Source organism: Hyla sarda, chromosome 6 (genome assembly GCF_029499605.1).
Source record: "Hyla sarda isolate aHylSar1 chromosome 6, aHylSar1.hap1, whole genome shotgun sequence".
Taxonomy (NCBI): Eukaryota; Metazoa; Chordata; class Amphibia; order Anura; family Hylidae; genus Hyla; species Hyla sarda.
The window spans coordinates 248,449,304-248,469,001 of NC_079194.1; the positions used below are offsets into that span (position 1 = coordinate 248,449,304).

General features: G+C 45.6%; 1 protein-coding gene across 6 annotated transcripts in view; it reads left to right on the plus strand.

Annotated features, from left to right (window-relative positions):
• The window catches only part of LOC130276901 (mucin-5AC-like), a 442,145-nt gene that overhangs the window by 54,460 nt on the left and 367,987 nt on the right, over positions 1 to 19,698 (plus strand). For 3 of the 6 annotated variants that reach the window (XM_056526890.1, XM_056526891.1, XM_056526895.1), the window contains exons 3-6: positions 1,219 to 1,287; positions 2,994 to 3,255; positions 15,730 to 15,844; positions 16,687 to 16,768. In XM_056526890.1, the coding sequence (XP_056382865.1) occupies positions 1,219 to 1,287; positions 2,994 to 3,255; positions 15,730 to 15,844; positions 16,687 to 16,768 (528 nt within the window). Of the gene's footprint in view, positions 1 to 339; positions 571 to 1,218; positions 1,288 to 2,993; positions 3,256 to 15,729; positions 15,845 to 16,686; positions 16,769 to 17,066; positions 17,108 to 19,698 lie in introns of those variants that run through there. The other 3 variants (XM_056526893.1, XM_056526894.1, XM_056526892.1) reach the window with 2 other exon arrangements.

Below are 19,698 nucleotides of genomic sequence, written 5' to 3' on the forward strand. Positions count from 1 at the left end.
TGTCTTCATCGTAGATGTCTAGAGCTGCATCCTTGCGATCCACACAGTCGTCCACGTCCTTCAGGAAGCAAAGCTCGACTGGGGCAGCAGGAAGTACTGGCTCTAGTTTGTGAGGTGAAGTCATCATAGGTCTGGAGCACAACAGGTGAGAAGAACACCCAACACAATAGTAGCAAGCAGAGGAAGTCAGCTCACACGACCCGTCCGCACGCCAAATCTCCAACGTATGGTGGAAAAACAACAAGTAGCCAGCGGTAAACGAACTTCACTTTATTTCACGATAACCCTATAGCCTGTTTGCCTTGTCTGTGTACCCAGACCTTCCGCTACGTTATTTGACTCCGCACCTTTGCTGCCTGCCCTGACCTTCTGCTATGTTGACTATGCTACTGCCTTATCCTCCTGTACCTCGCCTTGCCCAGCTACCTATGTGGTCGAGCTGTGTCATGGGTAGCGACCTGGGTGTCGCCTGCCGCAGCAAGCCCATCCTGCCTTGCGGCGAGCTCTGGTGAAGACCAGCGGCACCTTAGACTCCGCTCCCCAAAACGGTCCGAGTCATCAGCTACACAGGTTAGAGGATTCACATCCAGCTTCGTTACAATAACTATGTGTCTCGTAAAATGCTGCAGCGTTTCAGTGTGAGTCATACACCAGTGGCAGCATTAAAGTGATGACAGCTTCCCTTTAAGCCTGCAAAGTTACTATAATGTTTTTAAGGGGAAGAAAAATCTTGGTGACTACTATTAATCATCACAATCCACCAAATCACTAGTGATAGAGCCTCACTAACAATATTACCATATCTCATCTTTATGGATACCCAAGAATATAAGTATTTGGGGTATGACACATAACATCAGGTTTTGATGAAGATATTTTCTAATGACATTTCCATGACCATGTAGTGGTCCTTTAGATCCTACACTCAGCATCACATAGGGGGAGATTTATCAAAACCTGTCCAGAGGAAAAGTTGCCCAGTTGCTCATAGCAACCAATCAGCTCGCTTCTTTCATTTTTATAAAGGCCTTTTGCAAAATGAAAGAAGCCATCTGATTGGTTGCTATGGGCAACCGGGCAACTTTTCCTCTAGACAGATTTTGATAAATCTTCCCCATAGTGTCAATATGTAGTGTTCTGAATTATTCCTTGAAATCTTATCCTTCTATCTTCTTACTATTTATATTGAATTGCTGTAATCTTTTTCTTTGTACACAGGATTTTTGGGCTTTAGATCTCTATCTGACAACACACAACTTCTATCTTTAAACAGCCGTAATATTATAGGTAAGTAAAATGTCTACTATAATTCTTTTAAACATCTACATCAAAGCAAAAATTACTATAGCTGACATCAATAATAAATGGATATGACATTTTGGCACATAAAACTGCTGTACTGAGGTTTATACTGTAATTAGCCACATGATCATTCAAGAATAAAAACAAATTAAAAAGTCATTGTTTAGACTTTTAAAGTCTTATAGTATGGAGTGTTTTAGTGATGCATTTGCAAATATATTATGGCAGCAAGTCCTGGACTGGCATTACTGAATTGACAGCTGTCAGTTTGGGTCATCAGAAACTCATAAGGCCAGGACTTGAAGCTGTAATACAGAGGCAAAAATATGCATGTAACATGCTCAAGTGAAACCGGCCTCACCCATGGGATAAAATTTAAAGGGGTTATCCAGGAAAAAAACTTTTTTTTTATATATCAACTGGCTCCAGAAAGTTAAACAGATTTGTAAATTACTTCTATTAAAAAATCTTAATCTTTTCAGTATTTATGAGCTGCTGAAGTTGAGTTGTTCTTTTCTGTCTAAGTGCTCTCTGATGACATGTGTCTCAGGAACTGTCCAGTTTAGAAGCAAATCCCCATAGGAAACCTCTTCGACTCTGTGCAGTTCCAGAGGCAAGCAGAGATGTCAGCAGAGAGCACTGTTGCCAGCCAGAAAACAACAACTCAACTTCAGCAGCTGATAATTATTGAAAGGATTAAGATTTTTTAATAGAAGTAATTTACAAATCTGTTTAAATTTCTATATATATATATATATATATATATATATATATATATATATATATAAAAAAAAGTTTTTCCCTGGAATACCCCTTTAAGTGTGTACTTCATACACACACACACACACACACACACATATATATATATATATATATATATATATATATATATATATGTATATAAATATTTGTGCTGCTAGAGTAAGTATAGGCAGTATATTTTGACATGTCATTTGTTTTGATTGGACAAGATCTGGGTGCTGAGACCCCCACTGAATGCTAGAACGAGAAGGGGGAACCACTCTGCTGAGCTTTGTTTCTCCTCTCCATCCCCTCACTGCAGGAGACAGGCTCATAGACTTTCTATAGAATCTATATCCTGCAACAAGGAGAGAGTAATAAGAGAAGTGTTCAGCTGAGTGCTTTGCTTTTTCCCCTTTTGTTATAGCGAATGGCGGAGGTCTTAGCACCTAGAACCATATTTACTGTTTGATTTACTAACTGTACGTTTTACTGAACAGTCAAATGGTTGGGAACTTTATTCCAAAAATGATATGGATGTGGTATAAATTGGTCCGATGTATACAATAAGTGTACTGGGTAAAATGAAACTAATATCGAGTGATATATTGATCCTGATATATACAATAAATTTACTTATTATAAATGACTATACTTTCAATGCAGATAGATCTAGCAAAAAAATAATCTATTTTTTTTTATTAAATTAGAGTCAATGGGTGACATATTCATACAACTGAATGTATTGGGTTATACCTTCTTTTTGTAAGATGGGAGCATTTCTAATGTATAGAACAAATGTTAGGAAATACACGATCTGTGCAGAGCCTTATTTTTCTCAAATGTATTGCAATGACTTGGACTATTGATAAGCTCCCAAGGTATATTATTTCTATTTCTGTATGGATTTTTGCATGTTGAGCTAATTGAAAACCCATTTTTTTCATCAGCATCGGGCATCAATTTTGATAAGGTCTGCAGTTACTGGAATGATTTTCATTACAAGACTTTTAATGATAAGGTTTTCTACTTCCCTGGAAATTGCTCCTACGTTTTTGCTTCACATTGTAAAAACAACTATGAAGACTTTATCATACAGATCAGGCACATGACAAATGAGAACAATATTGTGTTGTATACCAATGTCACCCTGAAAATTGATGAAATTTTAGTTCACTTATTCAATGGCATGGTGCTGGTCCAAGGAGAAGTGTAAGTATATTTTCCTAAAAAGGTAAGGTTATTAAAGAATATATTCATAGGGAAGGCAAAAGGGGCAAAAGCCAAGGGGCCCTTATTCCCAATAGAGCAAATCTGTCTTCCCCAATGGCGGTGGTGAACTCCCAGCACTGTTGCATAGATTGCAATAAAATAATACCTGTCATACCTGTGGCAAGAAGGTTTGCTGTGTCTGTCAGAGTAGTGTCTACTGTAGAGCATGGAGGCGCTACCGGGAGACAGGCCAGTACATCAGGAGACTTGGAGAAGGCCGTAGGAGGGAAACAACCCAGCAGCAGGACCACTACCTCTGCCTTTGGTGGTGGTTGTGCTTACATCTTTGCCAGACTTTGGCATTTGCCGGAGAACACCAAGATTGGCAAATTCGCCACTGGCACCCTGTGCTCTTCAAAGATGAAAGCAGGTTCACTGCCTGCAACATCCTCCAGCATGACCGTTTTTTGATGGTTCAGTAATAGTGTGGGGTGGCATTTCTTTGGGGGCCGCAGAGCCCTCCATGTGCTTGCCAGAGGTAGCCTGACTGCCATTAGGTACCGAGATGAGATCCTCAGACCCCTTGTGAGACCATATTCTGGTGCGGTTGGCCCTGGGTTTCTCCAAATGCATGACAATGCTAGATCTCATGTGGCTGGAGTGTGTCAGCAGTTCCTGCAAGAGCAAGGCATTGATGCTATGGACTGGCCCACCCGTTCCCCAGACCTGAATCCGATTGAGCACATCTGGGACATCATGTCTCGCTCCATCCACCAACGCCACATTGCACCACAGACTGTCAAGGAGTTGGCGGATGCTTTAGTCCAGGTCTGGGAGGACATCCCTCCCCCAACTCATCAGGAGCATGCCCAGGCATTGTAGGGAGGTCATACGGGCACGTGGAAACCACATACACTACTGAGCCTCATTTTGACTTGTTTTAAGGACATTACATCAAAGTTGGATCAGCCTTTAGTGTGGTTTTCCACTTTGATTTTGAGTGTGACTCCATATCCAGACCTCCATGGGTTGATAAATTTGATTTCCAGTGATAATTTTTGTGTGATTTTGTTGTCAGCACATTCAACTATGTGAAGACGAAAGTATTTCATATGATTAGTTCATTCATTCAGGATGTGTTATCTTGGTGTTTGCTTTATTTTTTTGAGCAGTGTAGTATAAAAAAAATCTGAAGCCTTCAAGTACTTATCATCTGCTGTATACTACAGAGAAACTTTTTGTCGTTCTTTCCAGTCTGACAAACGGTACTCTTTGCTGACACCTCTGTCCGTGTCAGGAACTGTCCAGAGTAGAAATAAATCCCCATAGCAAACCTATCCTGCTCTGGACAGTTCCTGGCAAGGACAGATTTGTCAGCAGAGAGCACTGTGGTCAGACTGGAAAGAACTACACAGATTTATCCGTAGTATACAGCAGCTGATAAGTACTGGAAGGGTTAAGATTTTTAAGTAGAAGTAATTTACAAATTTGTATACATTTCTGGCACCAGTTGATTTAAAAAAAAAATAATTCCACAGGATTTCCCCTTTAAACTGACCAGTTCTGCTAAAATCCAGCACATGCACTGTCGTATCCATACGTGGCGCAGCAAGTGATTGACATATCTGTGGTGTCCCGGTACAGGACATGGTCCTGTATCCTTCCTAAGTCCCCTCAGGAAGAGTCCCTTCAGGCCATAGGGCTCTCCTGCAGGGCTCACCTTATATAAATGCATTGTAAATGTATTGTGCATATTCTTCTCTGTATATAAAGTTGTACAAATGTATAGGACCTTCCTGGGTCATGTGATCTACTGTCATGTGACATTACCCTGAGTTCCCTGGGTACAGGACCTACAGGGTTTGCAACCAATGGGATTTAGTCCAGCCTCCTTAGTATATAAGGGGCTGTAGTCTCTTAATTCACTCTCTTGATTCCTGGCAACAAAGCAAGCACAATCTCTGCATCTACTAAATTAATCTCATCTAGGCCAAAGCCTAAAGAACCCACAGCCACTTCAAAACGTGAGTTATCAAGCTCTATCTACAATTCTAGTGACTGCTACTCAACTCAAGTATACAATTAGTAGCACAGTGGCCTGCATAAATCATCTCAATACTACAAGTCCCAGCAAGCCTGTGAGGTATCCTGCATCCCGGTTGCCTCTAGAGAAACTGCATAATTGTGAAGACTGTTTCATAAGAAGTTTAAGTAAAAGTTCCAGTTATCTCATAATTCCTGCTGTGGACATTCCTTTATTGCCTGCTGTTTTGGGTTTGTTGTCGGCAGGGCCTTATACAGAAAACAACCACATCCTGGCGTCATGAATAATCAGGGGTTAATAACATCTTACCCCACAGGGTTAATACCATCAGACCTTGCTACATTGTTGCAACACCCCAGACACCACAAGCCTTTTGGCGTCCTACGAACAAGATACGGGTGTATGCCTTTAATATCTCAGCTACCCTGATCACCCGCAATGAAAAACGGTTGTACACCGTTATTACAAGTGCCTCCCCCTATGCAGGAATGTGTATAGAATACTGTCCATGATTTTCGCAAGTAGCGATTGAAATTGCGCCCAGAAGTGTACAGGACATTTTTGCTGAAATCGTGCTTTGCCGGGGCGCAAGATGAAGTAAGGGGGGAGGTGAACAATATTGGCCATGTGTAAAATCAGGAACGAAGCCATACTACGTGCTCTGCTACAAAAAGTACCTTAAGGGGTTAAAGAAGAACCCGAGAAGCGTGCCAAAATTTCCCGCTCTGGTCTGCGTCCCCACCCCTGGGCGTGGACATCATGTAGCGGTTCCTATGCTGAAGTGGAACTGTTATCTTCTGCTTGTGTTTGCTGGGGGACAGGATGTCAGAGCTGCACCGATGACGTCCTTCCAGATGGCGGCTATTTTGTTGAAGCCTCATATAAAAGCAGCCACGCAGCCAGACCTCTACAGTTCGGAGATGGCAGCAAGGTGTGCAGAGATGGAGGAGCCCACCGGAACATGTGAGGAGAGCAGCAAGATGGAGCAGGAGCAGCGGAAAGTTGTTGCGGAACTTTTCCAGAATCTAGCTGACCACTTGCAGCAGTTGTCCCTTGGGGCCGAGGAGGCCTGCAACCTGCTCCCGCTTCCAGAGGACGACGAGTGGCCAGCCACCCCGAGGGGGGAATCACCGCAGAGTTCAGGACTTGCATCGTCAGTGAGATTGTCCTCTCACCACAGATCCTGGGGATCCTAGGCGGAGAACGCAACCGAGAAGTCGGATGTAAGTACTCAGGACGAATCCGCTTTTTCTACTCCTTCCTCCTCCAGCCCCAACAGGGAACCCCTAGTACAGAAGTCTGCACCCGTTAGCGCATGCCCGCAGTCACCCCCCGTTCCACAGTGGGTGCTCATACAGTACATGTGGGATCATGTCTTTCCCCAGCCAGGGAAGTCACATCCACCAGTCCCCACAGCCTAGGCAGAGAGGGCCCACATAGAGGACGAAGTAGCCGGCATCATAGAAAAATGTAATGTGCCCAGGCCTACTCCCCCAGAGGAGGTGAAGCCTAATCTACGGGCACCAACGTATGTGCCTTGGCCTACTCCAGTCCCGGAGGTGTGGCTTAATCAGCAGGCATTGACTGATGTGCCGCGGCCTACTCCACCTAAGGAGGTGTGGTCGAACCAGCCGGCACCAACTGTTGTACCATTGGCCTCAGCCGCTGCCATTAATGTTGTGGTCAGTGTGAATGCGTCCATAACACAGTCCCGGCTCTCCAATGTAGCCTGGAACACTATTGTCAATCCCATAAGGGAAATCCAACCTCGTGCCCCTCGATACATGTCGCAAAATGGGAAGCACGCCAATAGGTGAGGTTGAGAAGCAAGAAGATCCAACTTCTGAAATTGTTTTTCATTCACTAACTGTGTGGTACTCTAGTACCCTCTTGTTGTTACAGGTTTTCTTCAGTTCTGCAACAAGTTCCAGATAAAGTGCCTGGCAGGACTGTGCCAAGAAGATCTCCTGTTTGCAACGTAACCACCTTCATAAGTTTGTGCCCAGCCCCTGGCCGAGAGACTCCTTGCCTGAGGAAATCCTAGTAAGTTTTTGCCCGGCATAGACGTGTTTTCATTCAGGACTTCATAATGTAGGTGCACTGTAGAGCCTTACATGGCAATTAATGTAAATGTTATGATAGTAATATATTTTTGTGCACAAAATTTTGCACTCCAACAGCAGGTAAATGCAATCTGAATATCTCAAGTGTTGTGCTGCCAGCATGTAACCTTTGTATCCCAAGCAAATAAAATTATGGTTACATAAAATGTCAAAAATGTAAATGGTTTTACTGTACAGAAGTATAAAATTTCTGTACATAAGCATAAAATCTCTGTACAGAAGTACATAATTCCTGTACGGAAGTAAAGGGAAAAAATACATTTCTTATAGGTGTTATAGTGTTTGCTTAAAGGTGCTCTCCCAGCTCCTCTGGGAGTAACAATAAAACTGTCACGATGCCGGCTGGCAGGTAGTGGATCCTCTGTGCCAGAGAGGGATTGGCGTGGACCGTGCTAGAGGATCGGTTCTAAGTCACTACTGGTTTTCACCAGAGCCCGCCGCAAAGCGGGATGGTCTTGCTGCGGCGGTAGTGACCAGGTCGTATCCCCTAGCAACGGCTCAACCTCTCTGGCTGCTGAAGATAGGCGCGGTACAAGGGAGTAGACAGAAGCAAGGTCGGACGTAGCAGAAGGTCGGGGCAGGCAGCAAGGATCGTAGTCAGGGGCAACGGCAGGAGGTCTGGAACACAGGCTAGGAACACACAAGGAAACGCTTTCACTGGCACTAAGGCAACAAGATCCGGCGAGGGAGTGAAGGGGAAGTGAGGTGATATAGGGAAGTGCACAGGTGTAAACACTAATTGGAACCACTGCGCCAATCAGCGGCGCAGTGGCCCTTTAAATCGCAAAGACCCGGCGCGCGCGCGCCCTAGGGAGCGGGGCCGCGCGCGCCGGGACAGAACTGACGGAGAGCGAGTCAGGTACGGGAGCCGGGGTGCGCATCGCGAGCGGGCGCTACCCGCATCGCGAATCGCATCCCGGCCAGAGGCGGTATCGCAGCGCCCCGGGTCCGTGGAACCGACCGGAGCGCTGCAGTGAGAGGAGTGTAGCGAGCGCTCCGGGGAGGAGCGGGGACCCGGAGCGCTCGGCGTAACAGTACCCCCCCCCTTGGGTCTCCCCCTCTTCTTGGAGCCTGAGAACCTGAGGACCAGACTTTTGTCCAGGATATTGTCCTCAGGTTCCCAGGACCTCTCTTCTGGACCACAACCCTCCCAATCCACTAAAAAGAAGGTTTTCCCTCTGACCTTTTTAGATGCTAAAATTTCTTTGACGGAGAAGATGTCCGAGGAGCCGGAGACAGGAGTGGGGGGAACAGATTTGGGAGAGAAACGGTTAATGATAAGTGGTTTAAGAAGAGAAACATGAAAGGCATTAGGAATACGAAGAGAAGGAGGAAGAAGAAGTTTGTAAGAGACAGGATTAATCTGGCGCAAAATCTTGAAAGGACCAAGATAGCGTGGTCCCAACTTATAGCTAGGGACACGGAAGCGGACATATTTGGCGGAGAGCCATACCTTGTCTCCAGGGGAAAAAATGGGAGGAGCTCTTCTTTTCTTATCCGCGAATCTCTTCATGCGTGAAGAAGCCTGTAAGAGAGAATTTTGGGTCTCTCTCCATATGATGGAAAGATCACGAGAAATTTCATCCACAGCGGGCAGACCAGAGGGCAAGGGGGTAGGGAGGGGGGGAAGAGGGTGACGGCCGTACACCACGAAAAACGGGGATTTGGAGGAAGATTCAGAGATTCTAAAATTATACGAGAATTCGGCCCAAGGTAGAAGATCTGCCCAGTCATCCTGGCGGGAGGAAACAAAATGTCGTAAATAGTCACCCAAGATCTGGTTAATTCTTTCTACTTGTCCATTGGATTGAGGATGGTATGCAGAAGAAAAATTTAATTTAATCTTGAGTTGTTTACAGAGAGCCCTCCAGAATTTAGACACAAATTGGACGCCTCTATCCGAGACGATCTGCGTAGGCAACCCGTGAAGACGAAAAATGTGTACAAAAAATTGTTTAGCCAACTGAGGCGCTGAAGGAAGACCAGGAAGAGGGATGAAATGTGCCATTTTGGAGAATCGATCAACGACCACCCAAATAACAGTGTTGCCATGGGATGGGGGTAAGTCAGTAATAAAATCCATACCAATCAGAGACCAAGGTTGTTCGGGAACAGGCAGAGGAAGAAGAAAACCAGCGGGCTTCTGGCGAGGAGTCTTATCCCGGGCACAGATAGTGCAGGCTCGCACAAAGTCCACCACATCAGTCTCTAGAGTCGGCCACCAATAGAAGCGAGAGATGAGTTGCACAGATTTCTTGATGCCCGCATGACCTGCGAGATGGGAGGAGTGACCCCATTTGAGGATTCCGAGGCGTTGGCGTGGAAAAACAAAGGTCTTTCCTGGAGGAGTTTGCCTGATGGAGGCTGGAGAAGTGGAAATCAGGCAGTCAGGAGGAATGATGTGTTGAGGAGAGAGTTCAATTTCAGAAGCATCTGAGGAACGAGAGAGAGCATCGGCCCTAATGTTCTTATCAGCAGGCCGAAAGTGAATTTCAAAATTAAATCGGGCAAAGAACAGAGACCACCTGGCCTGACGAGGATTCAGCCGTTGGGCAGACTCGAGATATGAGAGGTTCTTGTGATCGGTGTAAATAATAACTGGAAATCTTGATCCCTCCAGCAGATGCCTCCATTCCTCAAGTGCTAATTTAATGGCTAGAAGCTCTCGATCCCCGATGGAGTAGTTCCTCTCCGCCGGAGAGAAGGTCCTAGAAAAAAACCCACAAGTAACAGCATGCCCGGAAGAGTTTTTTTGTAGAAGGACAGCTCCAGCTCCCACTGAGGAGGCATCAACCTCCAATAGGAAGGGTTTAGATGGGTCAGGTCTGGAGAGCACGGGAGCCGAAGAGAAGGCAGACTTGAGTCGTTTAAAGGCGTCTTCCGCTTGAGGAGGCCAAGACTTGGGATCGGCATTTTTTTTGGTTAAAGCCACAATAGGAGCCACAATGGTAGAAAAATGTGGAATAAATTGCCTGTAATAATTGGCGAACCCCAAAAAACGTTGGATGGCACGGAGTCCGGAGGGGCGTGGCCAATCTAAGACGGCAGAGAGTTTATCTGGATCCATTTGTAGTCCCTGGCCAGAGACCAAGTATCCTAGAAAAGGAAGAGATTGGCGTTCAAACAGACATTTCTCAATTTTAGCATAGAGTTGATTGTCACGAAGTCTCTGAAGAACCATACGGACATGCTGGCGGTGTTCTTCTAGATTGGCCGAAAAAATTAGGATATCATCAAGATATACAACAACACAGGAGTATAACAGATCACGAAAAATTTCATTAACAAAGTCTTGGAAGACAGCAGGGGCGTTGCACAGGCCAAAGGGCATGACCAGATACTCAAAGTGTCCATCTCTGGTGTTAAATGCTGTTTTCCACTCATCCCCCTCTCTGATGCGGATGAGGTTATAGGCGCCTCTTAAGTCCAATTTAGTAAAGATGTGGGCACCTTGGAGGCGATCAAAGAGTTCAGAGATGAGGGGTAAGGGGTAGCGGTTCTTAACCGTGATTTTATTAAGTCCGCGGTAGTCAATGCAAGGACGTAGAGAGCCATCTTTTTTGGACACAAAGAAAAATCCGGCTCCGGCAGGAGAGGAGGATTTACGGATAAAGCCCTTTTTTAGATTCTCCTGGACGTATTCAGACATGGCAAGAGTCTCTGGGGCAGAGAGAGGATAAATTCTGCCCCGGGGTGGAGTAGTGCCCGGGAGGAGGTCGATAGGACAATCATAAGGCCTGTGAGGAGGTAGAGTCTCCGCTTGTTTTTTGCAGAAAACATCCGCGAAGTCCATATAGGCCTTAGGGAGACCGGTTACTGGAGGAAGCACAGAGTTACGGCAAGGGTTACTGGGAACCGGTTTTAGACAGTCCTTGGAACAAGAGGGCCCCCAACTCTTGATCTCCCCAGTGGACCAATCCAGGGTTGGGGAATGAAGTTGAAGCCAGGGAAGTCCAAGGAGAATTTCCGAGGTGCAATTGGGGAGGACCAAAAGTTCAATCCTCTCGTGATGAGATCCGATGCTCATTAGAAGGGGTTCCGTGCGGAAACGTATGGAACAGTCCAATCTTTCATTGTTTATACAATTGATGTAAAGGGGTCTGGTGAGACTGGTCACTGGGATGTTGAACCTGTTGACGAGAGAGGCCAAAATAAAATTTCCTGCAGATCCAGAGTCCAAGAAGGCCACAGAAGAGAAGGAGAAGGCAGAGGCAGACATCCGCACAGGCACAGTAAGACGTGGAGAAGCAGAGTGGACATCAAGGATTGTCTCACCTTTGTGCGGAGTCAGGGTACGTCTTTCCAGGCGGGGAGGGCGGATAGGACAATCCCTCAGGAAGTGTTCGGTACTAGCACAGTACAGGCAGAGGTTCTCCATGCGGCGTCGTGTCCTCTCTTGAGATGTCAGGCGAGACCGGTCGACCTGCATAGCCTCCACGGCGGGAGGCACAGGAACAGATTGCAGGGAACCAGAGGAGAGAGGAGCCGAGGAGAAGAAACGCCTCGTGCGAACAGAGTCCATATCTTGGCGGAGCTCCTGACGCCTTTCGGAAAAACGCATGTCAATGCGAGTGGCTAGGTGAATAAGTTCATGAAGATTAGCAGGCATTTCTCGTGCGGCCAGAACATCTTTAATGTTGCTGGATAGGCCTTTTTTAAAGGTCGCGCAGAGGGCCTCATTGTTCCAGGATAATTCAGAAGCAAGAGTACGGAATTGTACGGCATACTCGCCAACGGAAGAATTACCCTGGACCAGGTTCAACAGGGCAGTCTCAGCAGAAGAGGCTCGGGCAGGTTCCTCAAAGACACTTCGAATTTCCGAGAAGAAGGAGTGTACAGAGGCAGTGACGGGGTCATTGCGGTCCCAGAGCGGTGTGGCCCAAGCCAGGGCTTTTCCAGACAGCAGGCTGACTACGAAAGCCACCTTAGACCTTTCAGTGGGGAACTGGTCCGACATCATCTCCAAGTGTAATGAACATTGGGAAAGGAAGCCACGGCAAAGCTTAGAGTCCCCATCAAATTTATCCGGCAAGGATAGTCGTAGTCCAGAAGCGGCCACTCGCTGCGGAGGAGGTACAGGAGCTGGCGGAGGAGATGGTTGCTGGAGCTGTGGTAGTAACTGTTGTAGCATAACAGTCAGTTGAGACAGCTGTTGGCCTTGTTGCGCAATCTGTTGTGACTGCTGGGCGACCACCGTGGTGAGGTCAGCGACAACTGGCAGAGGAACTTCAGCGGGATCCATGGCCGGATCTACTGTCACGATGCCGGCTGGCAGGTAGTGGATCCTCTGTGCCAGAGAGGGATTGGCGTGGACCGTGCTAGAGGATCGGTTCTAAGTCACTACTGGTTTTCACCAGAGCCCGCCGCAAAGCGGGATGGTCTTGCTGCGGCGGTAGTGACCAGGTCGTATCCCCTAGCAACGGCTCAACCTCTCTGGCTGCTGAAGATAGGCGCGGTACAAGGGAGTAGACAGAAGCAAGGTCGGACGTAGCAGAAGGTCGGGGCAGGCAGCAAGGATCGTAGTCAGGGGCAACGGCAGGAGGTCTGGAACACAGGCTAGGAACACACAAGGAAACGCTTTCACTGGCACTAAGGCAACAAGATCCGGCGAGGGAGTGAAGGGGAAGTGAGGTGATATAGGGAAGTGCACAGGTGTAAACACTAATTGGAACCACTGCGCCAATCAGCGGCGCAGTGGCCCTTTAAATCGCAAAGACCCGGCGCGCGCGCGCCCTAGGGAGCGGGGCCGCGCGCGCCGGGACAGAACTGACGGAGAGCGAGTCAGGTACGGGAGCCGGGGTGCGCATCGCGAGCGGGCGCTACCCGCATCGCGAATCGCATCCCGGCCAGAGGCGGTATCGCAGCGCCCCGGGTCCGTGGAACCGACCGGAGCGCTGCAGTGAGAGGAGTGTAGCGAGCGCTCCGGGGAGGAGCGGGGACCCGGAGCGCTCGGCGTAACAAAAACGCCACCCTTCACTAACGCCTAATCAGCCAAAAACCCATCAGATATCAAGACTGACTTCACATTCATAAAATTCAGTGTACACATAATTCAGTACATAAACTTCAGTAGTGTACATTCAAAGTCCAGTACACATAACTTAGAACATATACTCATAAGAAAAGATAGGTATATGTATATATCTTACAAACAAGAAAATGAGTCTTAGGGACTGTAACATATCAGTTCTATAGCTGTTCTATATAAGTCCATACCACTGTTATGCACAAAAATGTCATGTACTAATGTGTTCTTTTGTCTCTACGTGTTCAGGATGCTCTTACTGGCCAGAAGGTATTCCTGTAGCTAACTAAAAAATACACGTATCCAGTAAGGTAACAGTATGCTTAATTGTTATCTAGATCCCGAGTTCTAGGGGAAAGTGTGTAGTACTGATAGACCCTAGTAGCTAAGGCATTGGGCAGAAAGCCTCAGGCAACCCAATCCACAACCAGTATATAACAAGGGAAATAATATGTGGTATTATATCAAATATATGTCAATAAAAAGGTAACAGTGAGATTAATTTCAGTATGTTGAAGCATTACAGTCATTATACATACTTTATGTCACGTGTCTGTCAAAAATATTCTATAGTCATAGTCAAATATCTACATGTCAGTCAACTGTCAGACATAAATCAAAGATCAAATGTCATGTTATTGGTGTTATTGCTTGTATTCTTAGTAAGTCCTAAAAAGAAAAAAAATGTATTTGAATAAATAAATAAATGTATATGAATAAGTTCCAGAGCATTTATGGACATTATTTAAATGCACAGAGACTCTATATATTTCTTTCATCATTTTGGTTATCATCAGCCTGAACTGGGACATTTGGATTAATGCTTCAGGACTGCATCCGACCCTCTGGCCATTTCATTCTTCTCCCTAAGGGGACCTACGTTGGGGATGACTTTTGTTAAGTAAGGGGGTTTGTGGTGTCCCGGTAAAGGACATGGTCCTGTATCCTTCCTAAGTCCCCTCAGGAAGAGTCCCTGCAGGCCATAGGGCTCTCCTGCAGGGCTCACCCCTTGCTCACCTTATAGAAATTCATTATAAATGTATTGTGCATATTGCTCTTTGTATATAAAGTAGTACAAATGTATAGGACCTTCTTGGGTCATGTCATCTACCGTCATCTAACATTACCCAGAGTTCCCTGGGTACAGGACCTACAGGCTTTGCAACTAATGGGCTTTAGTCCAGCCTCCTTAGTATATAAGGGTCTGTAGTCTCTAAATTCCCTCTCTTGGTTCCTGGCTACAAAGCCAGCACAATCTCTGCATCTACTAAATTAATCTCATCTAGGCCAAAACCTAAAGAACCTGCAGCCACTTCAAAACGTGAGTTATCAAGCTCTATTTACAATTCTAGTATCTACTACTCAACTCAAGAATACAATTAGTAGCGCAGTTGCCTGCATAAATAAGTCCCAGCAAGCCTGTGAGGTATCCTGCATCCCGGTTGCCTCTAGAGAAAGTGCATAATTGTAAAGACTGTTTCATAAGAAGTTTAAATAAAAGTTCCAGTTATCTCATAATTCCTGCTGTGGACATTCCTTTATTGCCTACCGTTTTGGGTTGGTTGTCGGCGGGACCTTATACAGAAAACAACCACATCCTGGCATCGCGAATAACCAGGGGTTAATAAAATCTTACCCCACAGGGTTAATACCATCAGACCCTGCCACACCGTTGCAACACCCCAGACACCACACATCTCCCTGGTATTTTGGTGGTGCACACTCGGGGAGGTAGAGAGGCTGAGGATTGTCAAACTTACCATGCCTCTACCACAGTTGGATACAATGGCACATGCACAGGAATGTAGCAGGGCTTAGCAGCGTAAATCAGGCCCTGCCTGTCTATCAATATGCAATAGGGTAGGGTATATGCAGAAGTGCTGTGGGTCTAGGACAGGGTGGACCCTTGACCACTCCACCTTGGTGATTTTTATGAAAATAACCACACAGACACAATATCTAAAGCTATGGCAGGTATAGTTTTAACCTTAATATTTGCAACTGTCCCAGCGGTTCACCACCACTATTGGGTCCCCAGACAGATATCACAAGTATACCGTACATCCAATGTAAAGGTTATAATTTGAGGCACAAGAGTTGTTGTAGACAAGGCATCATTATGGGAGAAGGAAAAAGGCAGTAGACATCTGAGACAAATAAATGTAAAGTATTGGGGGAAAACTATATTGTAAGATTTTACTCTTGTATTTTGCCTCAAGATTAGGCAAATAGCTGTAATCCAAACTATATCTAGTAATAAATAATTATTCTTTTTTACTCAGTGTGCAACTACCCCATAGCGTATCAACAGTAGTAATTCAAACAACTTTCCTATACACTCAAGTATCTTCATCAATTGGTCTGATGTTCAAGAAGTACCATGATGGAAGTTTTGAGGTAAAAACAATAAATTAAAAAAGGGATAAAGAGTGAACATTAAAGAAATAAAGAAAGCATTTAAGTAACAACAAGTGAATGTAAATGAGTATGAAATATTTCTGTTTCAGATTACCACCATCAAGCTGAACATACCCAGTACTATTGCACAAAGTATATATAGTACGCAAGGCTAGTACGCATACATATTGTATGTGAACCTTTTGTCCAAGGTATATGTTGGGAAGATTTTCCAATGAATACCTCCAACATACAAATGTAATGCCCAGCATCATGAGCATGGGAGAATACATTATAGTAGCTCTGCACACTAGAGACACAAATACCTTAGTGAACCAATCATATGTCTGTGAGCGCCAATGCATATACTGTATACATCTCTGCTCACTGTAAATTTGCTGGACTAGGTGATCTTGCACTTGGCCCAATGAAAGCAAAGTGAACATTGATACATACAGTGTATGCATCACCATTTGGAGCAACAAACCAACACTTTAGTGCAGCAATAAATAGCTCGTTACCAACGATAAACCAACACCACAATGCAGCAATAAATAATTATCCACCAGCGATAAACCAGCACTGCAGTGCAGTAAAAAATACCTCTCCTTCAGCAACAAACCAACACCACAACGCAACAACAAATACTGCTGATTATATGGAATAATGTACCTTACTATACAATTTAGAAGTCACCTTAGAGTCATGTAACCTTTAACTTCCTGCTTTTATGCATTCACACAACTACTTGGTGACTGCTAAGATTTTTCTAGTTCATAGTAGGGCTAAAATAAATATTAAAGCTCTTGCAGTAAGTACAATTTTCTCTTTTTGTTATGTAGCTCCAGCTTGATAGCAAATATATAAATCAGACTTGTGGACTATGTGGAAGTCTCATGGGGATTGGTGTGTTTGATTTGTATGGTAAGTATTAAATCTTTCTTTTTTATAAAAAGTCTATGCTACATTTTTTATGGGAATAAGTAAATTGTCTTAAAAGATATTGGCCCAGATTTATCAATCTGCCCAAGACAAAAACTGGAGTGATTTGCCCATAGCAACCAATCAGAGCTCAGCTTTCTTTTTACCTGAGCGTATTAAGATATGAAAGCTGATCTGTTATTGGTTGCTATGGGCAAATCACTCCAGTTTCACAGTCTATATGCCATCATTTTGCAACCAAACCATTCATATGACCTTATCTATAGATCCAGGGTGGGTTTGAAATTTCCAGCTGCAGGCCATATTGACCATATTTGAAAGGTAATTGAAAAGAAGAGGTGCGCTCCTAGTGAAGTACTGTGGGATATTAAAGTAAGGTGTGTGGATAAAATGCACCTTACTGTGTGGTGTTGTACTAAGAGTACAACACCTTGAAGTACATGTAGACTCGCTGGGGAGTAGTATGGTAGAAGGTGGCAGCCTCGGCGTCCTATTCCCGTGACCTCCTGGTCCGGTCGGTGTAGTAGGATAAAGGATAAAAATTAAGACAATCCGGATGGCACCTCCCTTTGTCTCTTAGTTTCGCTAGTTCTTGTCGCTTCTTTTTCCGTCTTTCCTTCTTTAAAAGAGACCTGGCTTGTTTGTGATTTAATTGTCCTGCTTCGAAACACGCTACCTCGGAGCTCCATAGACAAGAATGGAGGGGGCGTGGCGTGACGTCACGTCCCCAGTCCCGGAAACCCGAAGGTTTCAGAAACTAGAGATTCAGCACTCGCATAGAATGCGGATGCTACAGGGAGATCACGGGGGGTCTCTGCATCAGGCCCCCCTGCTATCAGACATATTATCCTCTATCCTTTGGATAGGGGATAAAATGTTTTTGCCCGAAATACCCCTTTAATGTAATCGGTCAGGAAAGCCAGACAATGCACATGTATATTTAGCAATTAAATTTAGCATTATTCAAATTTTTTTGTTAAGCTCCTTGGCACCCCTGCCATCTTAGGAACTCCACAGCCATTCTAAAAAACTAAGAATCATTCTCAGGTCATTGAAATTTGATAGGTGGAATACTGTTGCCCTTATAGGCGGTTGCCCTGTAGCTGTATAATGAATATATAGAATAATAATGCAGACAATTACATATAGTGGCAATAAAATTGTTCAGCCCTTCTTTTAAAACTGTCATCTATTTGCACAAAAATGTTTATGTCCCTGACATTTCAAAACAACTTTTAAAATGTTACCGTAAGTTTTTATCAATCAGCATCTCAGTGCTGAAACCCCCACAGATCAGATGAACAAAAGTCTATGTGGCTGCAATAGGAAGATCTTTCTGAACAAGGAAATGAATTGCTTTAGAATACGCTTCTCCCCACTCGTTCTCCTGATTGGTGGGGGATCCCAGCATTGAGACCCCAACAAATCAAAACTTTTGACATGTCTCTAATATATGTGGTTTCACCAAATTCAACAGAAATGCCACTTTTAATGACTACTGCAGCCTCTGAATTGTTGAACCCCTGAATGACAAGACTCTTTAGTACTTAGTAGAGTACTTTTTTGTTGATATGATCTGCTGCAACTGCAGTGCACACAGTGCAGACAATAGCTTCTAGCTCACTATTCTTGGGTTGTTGTGCTGGAAACACCTTTTTCCAATCCTACCAAAGATTATCTATAAGATTCATGTCAAGCTACTGAGGCATTCACTCAAAAATCGTTCAGGACTTCCCTGAAACCAAGTCTTGGAGGACTTTGTTGTTAGCTTGCGAACATTGTCATTTTGAAAGGTCCAATGCAACCCAAAGTTCAGCTTCATCATGATTGTTACGCCTAGCGCTCCGGGTCCCCGCTCCTCCCCGGAGCGCTTACGGCGTCTCTCTCTCCGCAGCGCCCCGGTCGGTCCCGCTGACCGGGAGCGCTGCACTGTCATGGCCGTCGGGGATGCGATTCGCACAGCGGGACGCGCCCGCTCGCGAATCGCATCCCAGGTCACTTACCCGTTCCCGTCCCCTGCTGTCATGTGCTGGCGCGCGCGGCTCCGCTCTCTAGGGCGCGCGCGCGCCAGCTCCCTGAGACTTAAAGGGCCAGTGCACCAATGATTGGTGCCTGGCCCAATTAGCTTAATTGGCTTCCACCTGCTCCCAGACTATATCTGATCTCCTCCCATGCACTCCCTTGCCGGATCTTGTTGCCTTAGAGCCTAGTGAAAGCGTTACTGTGTTTATCCATACCGTGTACTTGACCTCCTGCTTGCCTTATTGACTACGATTCTTGCTGCCTGCCCCGACCTTCTGCTACGTCCGACCTTGCTTTGTCTACTCCCTTGTACCGCGCCTATCTTCAGCAGTCAGAGAGGTTGAGCCGTTGCTAGTGGATACGACCTGGTCACTACCGCCGCAGCAAGACCATCCCGCTTTGCGGCGGGCTCTGGTGAACACCAGTAGTGACTTAGAACCGGTCCACTAGCACGGTCCACGCCAATCCCTCTCTGGCACAGAGGATCCACCTCCTACCAGCCGGGATCGTGACAGTAGATCCGGCCATGGATCCCGCTGAAGTTCCTCTGCCAGTTGTCGCCGACCTCACTACACTGGTCGCCCAGCAAGCCCGACAGATCGCCCAACAAGATCACCAGCTGTCGTACTTGACCACCATGACACAGCAACTCCAGTCGCAGCTACAGCAGCTTCAGTCACAGCTACAGCAATTTCAGTCTCAGCTACAGCAGCAGCAACCATCTCCTCCGCCAGCTCCTGCACCTCTTCCGCAGCGAGTGGCCACTCCTAGCCTCCGCTTGTCCCTGCCGGACAAATTTGATGGGGACTCTAAGTTTTGCCGTGGCTTTCTTTCGCAATGTTCCCTGCACTTGGAGATGATGTCGGACCAGTTTCCTACTGAAAGGTCTA